Source organism: Bemisia tabaci, chromosome 1, assembly GCF_918797505.1.
Source record: "Bemisia tabaci chromosome 1, PGI_BMITA_v3".
Classification (NCBI taxonomy): Eukaryota; Metazoa; Arthropoda; class Insecta; order Hemiptera; family Aleyrodidae; genus Bemisia; species Bemisia tabaci.
This window is the reverse complement of record NC_092793.1, coordinates 59,307,547-59,323,119: the sequence shown is the minus strand read 5'-3', so window position 1 is coordinate 59,323,119 and position 15,573 is coordinate 59,307,547. Positions and strand designations below refer to the sequence as shown.

At 34.9% G+C, this 15,573-nt stretch overlaps 1 protein-coding gene across 2 annotated transcripts in view; it reads left to right on the top strand.

Annotated features, from left to right (window-relative positions):
* LOC109036669 (peroxisomal acyl-coenzyme A oxidase 3) overlaps positions 1-15,415 on the top strand; it is a 36,866-nt gene extending 21,451 nt beyond the window's left edge. For both annotated transcript variants that reach the window (XM_019051020.2, XM_019051023.2), the window contains exons 3-15: positions 526-684; positions 1,208-1,363; positions 2,389-2,536; positions 3,498-3,669; positions 5,379-5,494; positions 6,473-6,636; positions 7,096-7,224; positions 8,185-8,305; positions 9,264-9,503; positions 10,033-10,187; positions 10,785-10,914; positions 11,602-11,756; positions 13,397-15,415. In XM_019051020.2, coding sequence (XP_018906565.2) covers positions 526-684; positions 1,208-1,363; positions 2,389-2,536; positions 3,498-3,669; positions 5,379-5,494; positions 6,473-6,636; positions 7,096-7,224; positions 8,185-8,305; positions 9,264-9,503; positions 10,033-10,187; positions 10,785-10,914; positions 11,602-11,756; positions 13,397-13,492 — 1,941 coding nt within the window. In that variant the 3' untranslated portion in view covers positions 13,493-15,415. The remainder of the gene's footprint in view (positions 1-525; positions 685-1,207; positions 1,364-2,388; positions 2,537-3,497; positions 3,670-5,378; positions 5,495-6,472; positions 6,637-7,095; positions 7,225-8,184; positions 8,306-9,263; positions 9,504-10,032; positions 10,188-10,784; positions 10,915-11,601; positions 11,757-13,396) is intronic.
* The last annotated feature ends 158 nt before the right edge of the window (positions 15,416-15,573 follow it).

Sequence of the window (15,573 nt, the reverse complement as noted above, 5' to 3'; positions counted from 1 at the left end):
ATTATTTTGGAAGAATGTTATGCAAATTTTTCTTTGAAATTTTCAGGTATTTAGCTCGAATTGGGAACAAAATTATCTTGAGAAATCGGAAGACAAATGAATCAGTGAGAACGAAAACACACCAACTCGGAAAAATGAAAGTAATCAAGACACACACAAAACTGCTCAGTAGATGAAAAAAGTAGTCTAAGAAAAAGTTGTTTGGTGCCGAAAGAGAGACATTTAAGGAAATTTTAAAGGTTCAAGTTGAAACAGATGCGCTAACTTCAATCATCTTCATAAAAATTGACCGTCTTTAATGAAAGTTGCGCGTTTTTGAGTTATCAAGGTGGTGTGTTTTCGATCTCACCGATTCAAATATTTATAACCATTCAAATATATTTGAATCCCATGAAAGGAAATGCGGCAACGCCTGAAGGCCGATAAAATATCCGATGGACTCGTGCATAGTTTTTTTTTAAAAAAATTAATATTCGGGAAGTAGAAGAGTAATAGGAGACTTATCTCGCCTTTTCCCTGTTTCAGCTTGCTATATGGTCGTTTCTTGAGTCTGACCCTCTTTTCCACTCGCAACCGACAGTCTTGAGCTCAGAAGAAGAAAAAAGGATCACAGCCAAACAACTGATGAGGATAAGAGAATCAAAATTTTTTAATGATGTCAATGGGGTTTCCTACGATAAAAAAGTAAGCTTTTAAATCCCTGAATTAGTAAGCCTATTGTGGGATAGCTTAAAATAGCCACGATAAATTAATGGTCGGGAGAAAGACCTTGAGTGTTCGAGGAATACGCTTTTATGTGAACCTAAATATTCCCAAAACTTAAATAGTTTATCAATTTAATCTTTAATTAGTTGCAATTAGTAATTGTTCATTACAATCAGTACCTATTGTATTATTGGCTCCAGATCAAAAATTCAGAAAACGCCATAGATTCTGGTAGATGGTATGGTATCCATTTTTACCAAATTAAAGCTTTTTTTGACCATCTAATACAACAAATGTATGTCTTACTTACCATGTTAAGTCTTGAGGGGCTGTAAAGGGTTACTTCTCATGCTAGATTGTCTTTTTATCTAATTTAAGATGATTCTTGTCGAAGGCGTCCTTTGTCATTTTGAAATTAGACACTCATTTCAAGCATTTTTCAATCTTATCTTTCTTTCTATTTCTGGCTCATTTTTTCTAATTCTTTTCTCTTTGGTTTTAGCTGTTGTACCTAATGGCTCTAAATGAAGCTGTTAACACCCTGAGTCCCTCTTTATCCGTTAAATTTGCTCTCGGTGTCTCTTTATTCAGCATTTGTGTACAAAATCTTGGCACAGAAAGGCATAGCTCTTTCATCAAGGATGTCTGGCAAAATAAGGTAACAACTTCCACCATTTTACAAATTTTTCATTCTCTTTTGATAAATGCATCTGAAACAGAGGTTTCAAGAACTCGTTCTTTTATTTTTGTTTCTCTCTTCTTTTTTTGCGTTTTATTGTTCTGGGTATGGTTGGCTGGCTCCGATTAGATCTTTCCAATTTTAAGGGATCTCTTAATTTGTAGTCTCTAATACAGAGTGACCCCATAGACCCTCACCACCAGCACCAAGCATCTGACAACCCTGAAACTTTTGACAAACAAATCAAGATGAAGACTCAAAAGTGCTCCTAAGTCAAAGAAAATGACTTTTGGGATTCCCCTTTCCTCCAAATTTTAAGGGGACTCCCTAAAATGTTCAAAAACCCCGAGGGTTGTAGGGATGGTGCGAGACTTTAGGATTACTCCGTGTACAAGTTCATTATCAAGTTCCAGATACCTGTTAGAAAATTTTAAAAAACAACAATTAAAAACATGTCTCACGTTTTAGTGTTAACTTAGTTTTCATTATAGGTACTGATGGCCTAAATACAGAAAATGCCTAACTCAACTCCAATTTTTTTAAATTGCTCATGATGTTTTATTTCCTTCAAGGAAAACCAACCAAAATGTTTCCTTGCAATTTTTTGTGATTTTTTTAGAATTAGTGAAAAATTCACAGACAGTTCAAGCAGTTATTCTAATGCATTTCAGAATAAAATTTTCAATGTTTAAATTCCTTAAAAAGCCTCCTTCGTTTTTACTTTTAAAGCGGTTAGAGAATGTGTATAGACTTCATTTTGAAATAAAGAACAAAGAAACAACATATGTAGTATCAGTAGGTTCCCTTAGCAGATACGTGCTTTTTTACAGACCCAAAATAGTAGTTCCTTACTGCATAAGGCAGTCCAAACAAGGTGTGTACTTTTTATTTCCACTCAAAGAAGCTACTTTTCTAGAGTATCCTCATCAGGTCTATATTACTAGGTGAAGCCATCACCAAGGTTCTTTAAATCCTCTCCTCATTTTGTTCCCTCATTTTTTCAGATTTTAGCCTGCGTAGCTGTGACAGAAGTAGCTCATGGAAGCGATACTAAAAGTCTTCAGACAACAGCTACCTATGATCATAATACAAAAGAATTCATCATCAACACACCTTGCTTCAAAGCAGCAAAATGTTGGGTAGGAAATTTAGGTAAACATTATTTCATACTGTATCTCTGGGAAAATGATTCAAAGTATATCATGAGTAAAAGGTTGGTAGAATAATGCTGATTCTACTCTTTGCTATGTGGGGATCAAAGCCAGAAAAAACAAAAAATCAAAGTTGGAGTCACAAAATGAACTCTGAAGAGTTTCAGTGCAAGACTGAGGCCAAAGAGTGTCCAGCCAATTCGGGTACATTGGAATTATCAAAGTTTGTCAGCGGATCAAGCTCAGTTTGCGAACACCATCCCCCTGAGTCTTGTACTGAAATTCATTAGTGTTCATTTTGTAACTCAAATACTTTTTTCTCTTCCTTTTCTTTCCTCTGCATGGAGTAGTATAGACCCTGCACTATTCCAACATCCTGTTACTTTTAGTATTCAAGCCATAATTTTAGTGTTTTTTCTATTTTATATAGTATCAATGGCCGAGGAACGATACCGCCTATCTGCTAACGGACATTCTCTTAGGATGAAGAAAATCTTTGTCATTTTTTTAATTTTGAGGTTAAGTTTGCAATTTTTTCTATTCATTACAGTGTCAATTCCTTGTTCCCATGCAGCATTGGAAAAAACTAAAAACATCAGCTTATACTGTAGCGGTAACTCATTTTTGCCAAAATTATTAGTCAGATGGTGTTGTTCTTTAGCCATCGATATGTTTACACTTTTTTTTTTAAAATGTTCTGGTCACTCTGCAAACTAGATCAGCCAGCATTTTGACCTGAAATGTCAAGGATCATAGATTCATAGGCAATAATTTTTGCTTTAAAATCTTTATCTCATCCAAGTTCAAAAGTGTATCCCAACAAGTGTCATCTGTCAGGTATCTGTCTGACGTTGCTGCGACAACTATTGAGATATTTATTTCAATAAATGATCAACTTCACCCAATTTTTGTAGCTCCTCTAAATGTTAAGACTTAGATTAAACTCGTGTCTTTTCTTTCAGGAAAACAGTGCACCCATGCCTTACTATTTGCTCAGTTAGTCGTAGGAAAACAGTGTCATGGACTTCACGTCTTCATAGTGCCGATTCGGGACCCGTACACCATGCACCCATATCCTGGTATTATTGTTGGGGATATGGGAGACAAGGCAGGCTTGAATGGTATCGATAATGGGTGAGTCTTCAATTGGTTTGATCAATGATACATAATTATTTTTAAGAATGCTGCAGTGCTTGATAATGTTTTGATCACATATTGATGGTGAAACTCCCAAATCATGTATCTTGTTTGTGACATTGCAAATTTCCTTTCATCGTGTACTTTTTAAATAAAGAACTACTCAACACCGAAGACTCCTAAGACTCAATGTTAAGGACAAAGATTATCAACTAATTTTAGGCTCATAATATTTTTTCTTGACTTGAAATCTTCAACAGGAGAAAGAACCCCGCACAGAGCATGGGCTCAGCGGCTCTCTATGAAAGTCGATGAAACTTTAATAGATTGATATAAAGTTCATAATTAAGGGAAAGCCAAAAAATTAGCTCACTTTTGCGAGTAGAAGCCGAGATATTCGCGATTGAACCCGGACTATTTTCGGTGCGGCGGAGGTAAATTCTCCGTGTCGTCTTACCTTGCGTGAGCACTTCGGCCAGGAAACCCCCTCTCCCCACGGTAGGTAACTACGATGTCGCATTGTTTACACTCACTCCTTTCCTTTGGAAGCTCCGTTCGGGCTGTGCGATATGGAGTTCCTTGCTTCTCACACCTCTCCCTTGCCGGCGCCGCCGGCCGGTTTAATCTGAAATGTAGTAGCTGAGACAGAAAGGACAGATGCGGGGAGAGGGAGGGAGTACGGCATTCGCACCGGCCGAGCGCATAAGCAAGCACCTATCTACACGTGAGTGACGTGAGGTCTGATTGAGAACGCCGAACAACGAGAGGAAAGGGGACTTGGAATGCTGCGGCATGATAGAAAATAGTCCCGATTCAATTGCGAATATCTCGGCTTCTACTCGCTAAAATGAGCTAATTTTTTGGCTTTCCCTTAATTATGAACTTTATATCAATCTATTAAAGTTTCATCGACTTTCATAGAGAGCCGCTGAGCCCATGCTCTGTGCGGGGTTCTTTCATGTCTAGCTAAATATGAAACTACTCTGGACTCTTTTTTCCCCAAAAAGTGACTCGGTGCCTTTTTTTTTTTTTTTTTTAACTTTATCGAAATGGATTTCTCTATCTATTCTGGGGTGTGATAGTTGAAAGTTACAGTCACATGGATACAGTGAGGAGTAAACAATTCAGAACATTGTATGAGGATCTTGAATTTCGGACACATGTTGCACAGTTTTGTTTTTTTTTATTTTTTGATTTTTCCTTGATAAATATCAAAAGTTTGTCGGTAGTCCTTAAATAAGTTGTAACTCTCTTTCATTTCGGAATTTTTTAGCAGCGAACATCAAATGGTGACTTAGTTTAAGACAAGCAGTTTAAACGAAACCTAGCGGTACAGAGCTATTTCTACTCTCATTTTATTTGCCTGCAAACGATAGCTCCTGAAAACCTACTCCTTTCATTAATACTTTTCGTCAACTAAACTGTTCTCCATTTTAATAGTTTTATCTGGTTCAAATTCTGTTAGGAAAGGTAGTTCAAACCCAAAGAGTGTGTGTAGTACTTTTGATTTGTAAGGAGTCAATGAGGGAAGGAGAAAAGGATTAGATTGATCTTTGTTCGTTGTGTAATGTACCCTCTCAAATTTGTAATCACCATGAGTTGAGCTTTAACCATGTGTTCTACGTGTGACAAATTTATCTTCCTGCCATAAGTTCCAGTGAAAGTTAACTTTGATTAAAAATGATTTCGCATGTTTTTGGTGGCAGGTTTATAATGTTTCGGAAGTACCGCATACCCAAAGATTACTTATTAAACCGCACTGGTGACATCACTCCAAGCGGAGAATATGAATCTTTATTTCAAAATCCTCAGCAAATCCTTGGTATGCATTTCTTTCAATTCAATATTATTCCATTTGCACCTAATAAGCTTTTGGAGTAACTAAAGAACAGGCAGAACTTCATCGCTTATTGGGGAGCTGATCTCATTATGTCTGTAGTTAACTCTCACTATTTCAATAGACAATCGATGTTTTTAACTTCTTTAGTATTTTTAAATCTCTTTCTTGTTTTTGATGGACATGAATTCTGTAGAAGACGGGTAGTTATTCTTTTTAATTTTTTAAAAATTTGCACCACTAATGAGAATTTTTCTCCTGATTATGATAATATTCCAGTAAATAACTTTGGAAACTTGTGTTATGTTTCCTCTATTATTATTTTAGGAAGCATCTATCCCCTTTTCAGTTCTCTTTAAAGTACCCATCCTATTTTAATGTTTTCAGTTCAGTTGGCGTTTTTTAATTGTAGAATGTTTCAATCCCCCTTTTTTCTTTTTTTTATTTTTTTTTATTTTTCATTATTGTTATTCTTCCTCTTTAGGCATCCTTCTCACAAATTAAAATTGTATCCCCCTCACCCTCTTTTTTCATCAAGAAATCCAAATTTTGATGGGCACTTGCCTTAGACTAAGTCACTAAGTTTAGCTTCTTCGGAATCCCCTCTGAAATGGACTTTTTTCTGTATTCTCAAACTCCAATTTACCCAGTCAGTCAGTATCTATATTTTATCTACTTGCCTAGGAATTATGTATGTCAAATTATATTTCTACAAAATATAAAGTAATGAGTTTCTCAAAAAAAAAAAAAAAAAAAAAAAAATTCAAAATTAATTAGCAAAGAACGATTCCATATCCAAAATCTATCTCTATACTCAAACATAATGGTTGTAAGTATAAGTATCTAATTTATAGAAGTAAAAGATATAATTATCTTTTACTTCTATTTATATACTGTCAAGAAATTTCTCAATGCTTTTTTGCCACAACTGCGTTTTTTACCTTCTTTTTTGGTGATGAGCAGGCGCTGCTCTTGAAACCTTATCAGCTGGAAGAATTGGAATCATGCAAGAAAGTGTGTGCTCTTTGTCAGTCGCAACTGTAATTGCCATTCGCTACTCTGGAGTCAGAACGCAATTCTCAAATGATAATAAAACTGAGACGTCTTTATTGGATTACCAATTGCAGGCAAGCCCCTCCTTTTTTACGTTTCAATGCTAGCATTCTCTTCTATCAATATATCACTAGACAAGGTCAGAAACCAAGCATCTCAACACATGCATTCTCATCAACATTTTAAGTTGTAAACAGCCGACTAACTAAAAATTTCAATTTTGTAATTGTTTGTGAGAAATTGGTACGTTTCATGTTTGTAAATTTAATTTCCCTGCTTGCTAAAAAAACTTAATTCACCCAAGTCAAAGTGGGCAGAGAATTAGTTTCAATGTTGAAAGAGATAAAGTGGAAAGAAGTTACGTACAGTCCTCTCTTCAAAGATGAAGTCTCCTGACTGAAAATTATCAACCATTACACCTTATAGGCAGTGAACGTACTCGTATCTCATATTGTTCATCACTCAGTTTGTGTGTGGCTGCATCTTGTTATTATTCACTTTCTATTCTCATTGTTTTGTTCTTTTTCACTCAGCAATGGCGATTATTTCCTTTCTTGGCAGCAGCCTATGCTCAGAGAGCTTTTGTCCGAAAGTTTGTTTTGATATACGCAGACACTGTTCGATTTTCAATGAACGCCAATGAAGATACCATTAAGACTGTTGTAAGTGATCCTCTCTTCACTATTTTGCTTGAAAACAGAACATTTTTGTAAACAGAACCTATGCCGGGAGAACCAGGATTTGCTTGAGAGCCTTTAGTTATGAGTAATAGGGGATTGTAATTTTATTTTAATCTCTTTAAGTGATCACAGAAAAAGTTTACCACCACATTTATTTACCTCATCCGAATTCACAGCGCTTGAATCTTACCACATTCAAGCGGTAGGTTGATAATTTCTCTCCGTCGATCAGTGCATTGTTATGAGGGAATGAGGTGATGTCCATTCATGAAGTAGTAAAAATCGTGCACTGTCAGCAGATGCACTGCTTCAAAACAGTTATTTAGGGCAGGTTTTGCTCAGGTTAGTATCAAAAGTAACTATACAGGGTGATCAGGAAGTCTTGCAACACCAGGACTAGGCATCATCCCTGTAACTTTTGAACAAATTGAGATGGAAACTTAAAATTTTGTGAGTGCGGTCAGGCCATTTTTGGGACTCGCCAAAATTTTAAAGGAATTACCTTAAAAAGGGGTGGAAACCCTACAGGTTATAGGGGTGGTGCAGGACTTTTGGATCACACTGAGTTTATCAACTAACATCAAGGAATTTTCGCGTTTCCACCAGTGACATTGCCCTTTTATTTAAGATAATCTACTTTTTGACCTAAAGAATAATCATCATGCAGATTTAGAAGGAAGTTGAATCTCTATGATTAAACCAATTAATTGAAGAAATCAGTTTTTAAGAGATTCTTAACTAAGTTTTTATTTTAGCATCTATAAATTACAGAACTCAACAGCAATGTATCTAAGGTGAATTCCTTCCTCTATTTACCTTAAAGTCTTTGGTAGGTAATTTCTTGTTCCTGCCTGTCGTAACACCAATTAACAATAGCATGTTCTATTATCAAATTTTTAAGTTTGCATTGTTTTATCTTACTTATGGTTTTAATTTTTTCAGTCCCAAATGGTTAGTGCTGTACACGCTATCGTTTGTTGTTGTAAAGCCTTACTAACTTGGACATGTAGAGATGCGGTGCAAGAGTGTCGAGAAGCTTGTGGAGGTCATGGATATCACAAAGGTACCCTCTTAGTTCCCTCTAAGTTTTAAAGTTCGTACAGTTTTGAATATTGTTTATGTTTCCAACTTTACGTAATTGGGTCATGTAAAGTCTAAGAATTCACTACTGACCCACTTAACTGTCTTGCAAACTCACTCAATTTCAGTGAGCCACTAGACAAGGTACTAATTTAAGTATTCTGACACATGATTCTTAATCAGAATTTCATGTAAAACACACTTCTTGCATCAAAAATTACTAAAATCAACTCCTAAATAAGATATGAACGTTTTTATATTACATTAGTAACGGGAAATTTGAATTGCCCGGTCATAAGAAACGCAATACTTTACATGAGTCACATCGCATCTTCCAATGGTTTTGGCAGGCTTCTCAATTTAGCATTGTCCCTTTCCCACCCTGTATTATTCAAAGTGTTAACAATTTGCTATAATTGAGCCAAATCGTCAAGATATAGCTTGCCACATTTTCGTATTGCAGAGACTGCCATGGTGATGTTTAGTGTGCAATTTGATTAACGTGGATCATTGATTTTTCATTAGTGGGAGGTTTGAATTCACGCACCAAGAAACATTAAATATCTTGGTAAGGAGTTAATTTCAGTAATTTTTGTTGAGCAAATCGTTTTCTACGTGAAATTGTGGTCAAGGAACATGTATCAGCATGCCCAACTTTGTACCCAGTGGTTCATTCCTTTATAGCTTTGATTGAAACTATGAAAACTTTAATGAAAGACGACAAACTTTTCTTTGCATATTGTGGCATCCTGTTGTGTAACCTGTCTGCACTTTCTTTCATTCAAATTTTCTGTAACTAGATAATGTCATGATGAAGTCATGAATTTTTTTATTATGGATGTTTTCAGCTAATAATCACTATATGTGCCAGATCCATGAACCAATTTTTCCATTGCCTTTTTGATGATTTTTAATCTTTATGGCATGATGTTTTTTTACAGCTGCTCGACTAGGCGACATCAGGGCAAATCATGACCCTTGCGTAACCTATGAGGGTGCCAATCATGTTCTTTTACAACAAACCAGCAGATGGTTACTTAGAGCAGTCGATGAAGTTCCAGATCTAGATTTTGACAGTGCTAGATTTCCAGCCTCAGAATTGGAATTTCTTAGAAATTTTGAAAGCAACTTATCACTCAAGTTCAGTGCGAACTCTGTCAATGAAGTTTTAAGGGTAGATTGTAAGTGACAAATTATTATGACCCAAGGTTTTAGAATTTTGTTTTTTTTTTTCAGATTCATGTAAATTCATATTTTTCTGCTGTAAGAAGTTTTAAGAAATGACATTAATGCAGGGTTTGAAGTTTACTCTTGTTAGTATCTCGAACCAAGACTTTATTGATGGCTAAAGCCAAGAAATGCGTACTTTAGATTGCAATGTTGTAGCTCTCTGCTTTTGTTTTTTTAAAGAAGAACAAACCAATCGTCTTAATTGAAATTTTCCGTGAATTTTCTTTGCTGGTTCCAGGAAATTGCGTATCTTAATACTTCTGCAGCGACTGGAAAATCAAAAGCTGCAACTGGTAAAACACTGTTTCGCAAAATTTTAGATCAAGCATTGTCTGTACTTCATTTCTGCACAAAAAATTCATGAAGCTCCTTCAATATTTTAAAATATGTATTAAAAAAATTTGCCAGTATGTAATTACAAAGTTTACTTTATGTGACTGTAGTCTGTTCTAATAGCAAGTATCTTTTGATATGTTATAGTTTTGATAGAAGCTTACCAATGGTTACTGTGCTGGCTAATAAAAGAAACAAAACAACGGTTGGCGTCCTCTTTGGATGATGGTGAAAACGCATTCATGGCTAAAAATAATGTCCAAGTGTTTTATGCACAGACCCTATCATTAGCTTTTGCAGAGGTAATCATTGACTTGTTAATCTTTACCTCATTGTTTCTATGTGTTTTAACTTTATTGTAATTAATGACATTTTTAATTTTTAATTACATGAGGATACTAAGAAAAATTAAATTGGACAAATAAAAATTAATAAAAGTGAAAAACAACTAAAAAATCAATATTTCTGTGAATAATGAGTGTGCATCAACATTCGTTGCAATCTATGCGCCAAGCCACGCTATTCTTAGCTGTACGTATGTATTGAACTGATAGCCCGCAGATTTTAGAGCGTTTAGACTGCTTTTCCATAGATTCGTAATAGCAGTATGTTACTAACTCACTCTGACAAAATGCATCTCTGCAAATCACTAGTCATGACCAAAACGTGAAATTAGAGTTACCATTTTAATAGTCAGCATTGAAATTTTAAGTTAAAAACAAATGAAAGTTTAGAAGTGCCCATGGTTACCATAGTTTATAAACCCTATTACGTGTCCAAGTGTGTCTTATAGATTATACTACAACATATCATTCTGAGGAAAATCATGAAAATATTGCGAAAGACTTCTTTTTTCCCGCTCAATGCTAATCTTAATCTAATGTTTTGGTCTCTCGTAGAATACCGTCCTCAACTATTTTGCTGCATCTATACAGGAAGCAGATCTTTCTTTACGACCAGTCTTAGCAAAACTACACATCCTTTATGGCCTAACATGTATTCAGAAGCATCTTCGTGTTTTCTATGAAGGTAAAACAATTTCTGACTAAAACAAAAGGATAGCAAAAAATGCGCTGCTCCTGATTTATGGATTTTGGCAAGCAAGAGGCAAATTTTAGGCGGAGGCAGCTTTCTAATGTGATGTTCCCTTTTTCTCTCTTGTTTAACCTTGTTCAATAAATTAAAATAGGTAGGGCAAGTTTGATATTTTTCTATCTTCCTGTGAGGCAATCAAAAATTCAGCTGAGAAGTTGAAATTCCAGATCAGGAGCACAATTGGCATTTTGGAACCTTTCGCTTTTTTATAAGCTGAAGATTAAATTCCTGGGTTTCATCTATTTTTATTCCTTAATCAAACTTTTTCTCGATAGTTTAAAGTTTGAAGACAATCACAGAAGCAGATGCCTCTGTTATCTGTAAAAGAAGGATACTTTACAAAGGAAATTCATATTGATACCTAGCACTTGTCGGTTCAAAAATTGAAATTAAATTTTTCTAACTGGATTTTGAAAAACGTTTAAAGACTTTTAAGAATACAAATCTCAAGGTGTACTAAAACAGATTCCGTACAAAGAGAAATTATTTGCCGTAAATTTTCTTGTGACACATAGAATTATGTGTGATATACATATGGTAGGGTAACTGGTAGTTTTTTCTATGTGTCTGAGCTCTCATTGATTTTGAACCACTTAATCCAATGATTATTTCCTATGACAGGTGGCTACGCATCCGGTCCATCATTATCAAAATTGACCTCAGAAGCTATTTTGGAAGTATGTCAGCTTTTAAGACCAGACGCTGTAGCATTAGCTGATGCATTTGCTCCTCCTGACTTTATTCTCAACTCTGTACTTGGTTTTGCTGACGGAGAAGTAAGTTCCTCCACTAATTTTCAGATTAATTCCTCATAGGCATTTACCTTAAGTGGTGAAACTCAGTATTTTTTAAGACTCTGCAAATCTTAACCTATGAATCTGCAAAAATCTCTTTGAAAGGTTTCTAGTAGACCTGTGCGATTGATCAAACATTAATTGTAATAGCGATTAATTTGTTTCATCGTAAACGTAATCGGTTTGAGAAATTAATCGTGATTGAATTGATTAATTTGACTTCACGAATGTCCAGGTTCGCGCCGCATTTTGAATTTGAAACTCCTGCCGCGTTTGTTCGAATTTGCGTCCTGTCTACAGTAGTGCACTGCTAGCCCCTAGCCGTAAAAACTCGCACTGAAAATAGTGATAACCCTGCGAAAATATTCCTATCGGGCTTGTGCCGCGATTTCACGTCGATGAGAAAAGTTCTTTGAATACTTTTTATTGGAGAGGCCGACAGTATAGATCATCAGTTTAAAAGATCTTCTCCATTCTTTTTGAGCCAAAAAGCGGGGAAGAAGTCCAGTATATTTTGAGTGGGAAGGATCTTTTGGAAAAATAGACAGTGAGTCAACCTCAAGTGAAAGAAGAAAATAAAATATCGGAGAAAAACTATCAGCTTTTAAACTTTTTAAGAAAAATACCTTCAAGAACTTATATACTTCAACTTTGTTTTTGGTCATGAAAGCCAAAAAATAACTTTGTTTATAGTCACCAAAAAAAGAGAAAAGAAAAAAAAATTATTGCAGTCTGTTTTACTTTTTCAGTTTTTCCCGATTTTAATCGTAATCGTGATCGTAATCGCGATTGACTTCGTTAATCGTAATCGAATTGTAATTGAATTGAAAAATTCATAATGGCACAGGTCTAGTTCCTAGACATAAGCAGCTTTTGACTGAATGCTCTTTTTGTTATTGGAAGCTTTTATTTTGTGTAAATTCTATCCTAAAGGACCCTGCATGAAAAGCTGCATGGCTAGATTTTGATATTATCGATGTGATGTCCTTTTTCGATTTTCTGAGCATGATGAGTTTTGAAAATTGAACTTTCGTTGTGCCAATTTTGAGAATAGGAGCCATTCCTAAAATACGTATTGCTAAATTTTGGATTTTTTAACTCCCCCTCCCCCTCTGTAACGCTTTTAAGATGTAGGTCGTTATCCTGTAACATATAAAAATCAAATGACCAAACCCTTAGTAACAGTAGCACATCCCCACAAGGAAATTTGTGTGACAGTGCCGAAAAATTCACCTTTTAGCCCTGCCCTTTTTTTGACTTGGGCAAATGTAAAATTTGATGCGAAATGCTGATTGACCCAAAAGGTCATAAAGAACATCATTTCTAATAATATTTTAATTTAACTGCACCTAATTTCTTGGTATTTTGTGCTGATGAGTGTTGATGAACTCTAAATTGAGGTATTGGTGTCGCCGTTCCGATGAGTATAAAATGTGTCAAACCAAACAAAAGTTATGTTCACTCGAAGCTGTCCGTCCAGAGAGAGATGCTCTGAGAGGGCAGTCTTTGTCTTACGCCAAAGAGAGTTCTAGTCTGCCAAGTTTCCACAATGCCTATTTCCATCATTTATCATAAAATACTAAATCTTTGCATATCTGATCTTATTCCATTTATTTTTCTAGGTTTATAAGCATCTTGAAGAAGCATATACGCAGCATGGAGGAATTGCAGAAAGACCTGTATGGTGGAGTGAGATTGCCATGAAATCCAAACTCTAGCTGCTCAGAACGTATGTGCTTTTTAAATTTAATCTTTTATACTTGCACTCATCTATTTGCCGACTTGTCCCATTTATTTTCTGACTGTCTGAACAAGCTTTCTCTTTTCTTGTATTTACCTGTTTAATATCCATAAGTGTCTCTCAGTGATGGAGTTCCTACCATGTCAGAGTGTTTTAATGCCAAATCTCCATCCTCCGGTCAAACAAATGTAATGATTAAGTAGCTTGTAGTTTCAGTATTACAAACTTGACACAGTCAATAAGCAACTGTGATGTAATTACGCTAAGAATTTTTAAATAATGCAATAATTTAAACTCTTAGGATATTCAAAACTTTTGACCAAGATTGCACGATTCAAAACGTGGACTCCCAGCCAGTTTTCAAATTAGAATTGCACTCAAACTGGATTAATTCGCTGCGTGTTCAGCAAATTGGGAATAATGTTGAACCAAATTGGAGGTTTAACTTCAGGGAATGGTAGGCTGGTTATTTATCAATAGCTAAAGTGGAAAAATGCGTTTTTAGGTCGCAGTTTTGTGTGTTTCAGCACATGTTTTATTTTCTGAAATGAAAACCAACCAAAGGTTTCTTTTTCAAGGAATTTTCTTTAATAATTCAATGACAATCACACAAAACTGCAAGTATAAATTTTGATTAGTTTTCCTTGGAGAAAATGAAACACAATCAGAAATTTTTAATCGTTGGAATGAATAAAACATTTTTTCCATTTGGCTATTGATATATTAAGCTATTACTGCCTCTTGCAATGAATTTTGCATTATAGATAACAACAGTCATTTCATTCTAATCTCCTCCGATCATTAATTTAATTTAAATTCCATTCTATTCTCTTGTAAGCGTAAAAAGTGAGTTCATCCAGGATTCAACTTTTCAGACTAGACAAACACTGTCAATTCAGTCCAACTAAAATCAACAGTATCATGGCATTTTATATATAGTCAGTATTATAGTGTTAAGTTAACGTTCATGTTTTATTGAATTTTCAATAATTCCAATTCTATGCAAAATAAAAAAATGAAAATCTTTCACCCAGAGTTTATTTTTACATGAAGGCATCATCGTAATTTTTCAATTTAGGTCATTTGTAATTTTGTGCTAAGTATATCTTAACCTACTTAATTGAATTAACGTTGTTGTCTTTATTAAATTTTATTGTTGTTGAAGATCGGTAAATTACAGCACCCTATCAGTATAAAGGGAGCATTACAATTTTGACATGGATAGGTCATACAAGGGGGGGGGGGGGGGGTTGATGGCTCATGATTTTTAATTGATATTAATTTATACAATTAAATTTATACACTTTTAATATCGATAATTGCAAATCAGTTAATAAGGATGAGAGTAACCCAGACTGAGATATTTACTTCTCTGCGATCAGTAAAGTTTTTAAATAAATCATATTTATGAGTCATTTTCAGGATCCCTCATTTTTCCCAAAAAAGAAAGAGCAGTTCAATCTACAGATTCAGTATTTAGGATTAAAATTATTTCAACTTATTTTTTTGGCATACTCATTCCTGTATTTAATTGTGTACAAAGCACAAATTTATCGTAAAATCAGCTCCAAATTTTTCTTACGAGAGCACTATCATGAGCAGGCACCATTAATACAGTAGCGCTACCTCATCAAGAGATGAATTGCAACCAACTGCTATACATAATTATATAGACTGTGATCCCACCTCACTAAGGCTTTATAGCGTGCAGATCCATGGTATTCAATTATGAAAATCGTCTCGCACCGTTTATGCTGATGGTGTGCCCATAATTTAATCGTTTTCTGATTTAATTTTTTTTCTTATTATTATTATTATTATTAGTCATTGTCTTCTGTCTATTTGTTTGTGTATTTAGAAATCCCTCTTTCAAGGTGAATAAAAAATTGATTATTGTTCACTTCATTTTTTTATTGCAAAATTATTATTAGATTTCAAAGAAATCACTGTCAGGTCTTCAGTATTACCTGTAACTGACTGCTGTGAAGTATAGGGTAATTCAGGCCACCTGCACCAAGTTTTTTCCTCAATTTTTTAAGTGGTCCAAAGTTGTAGACC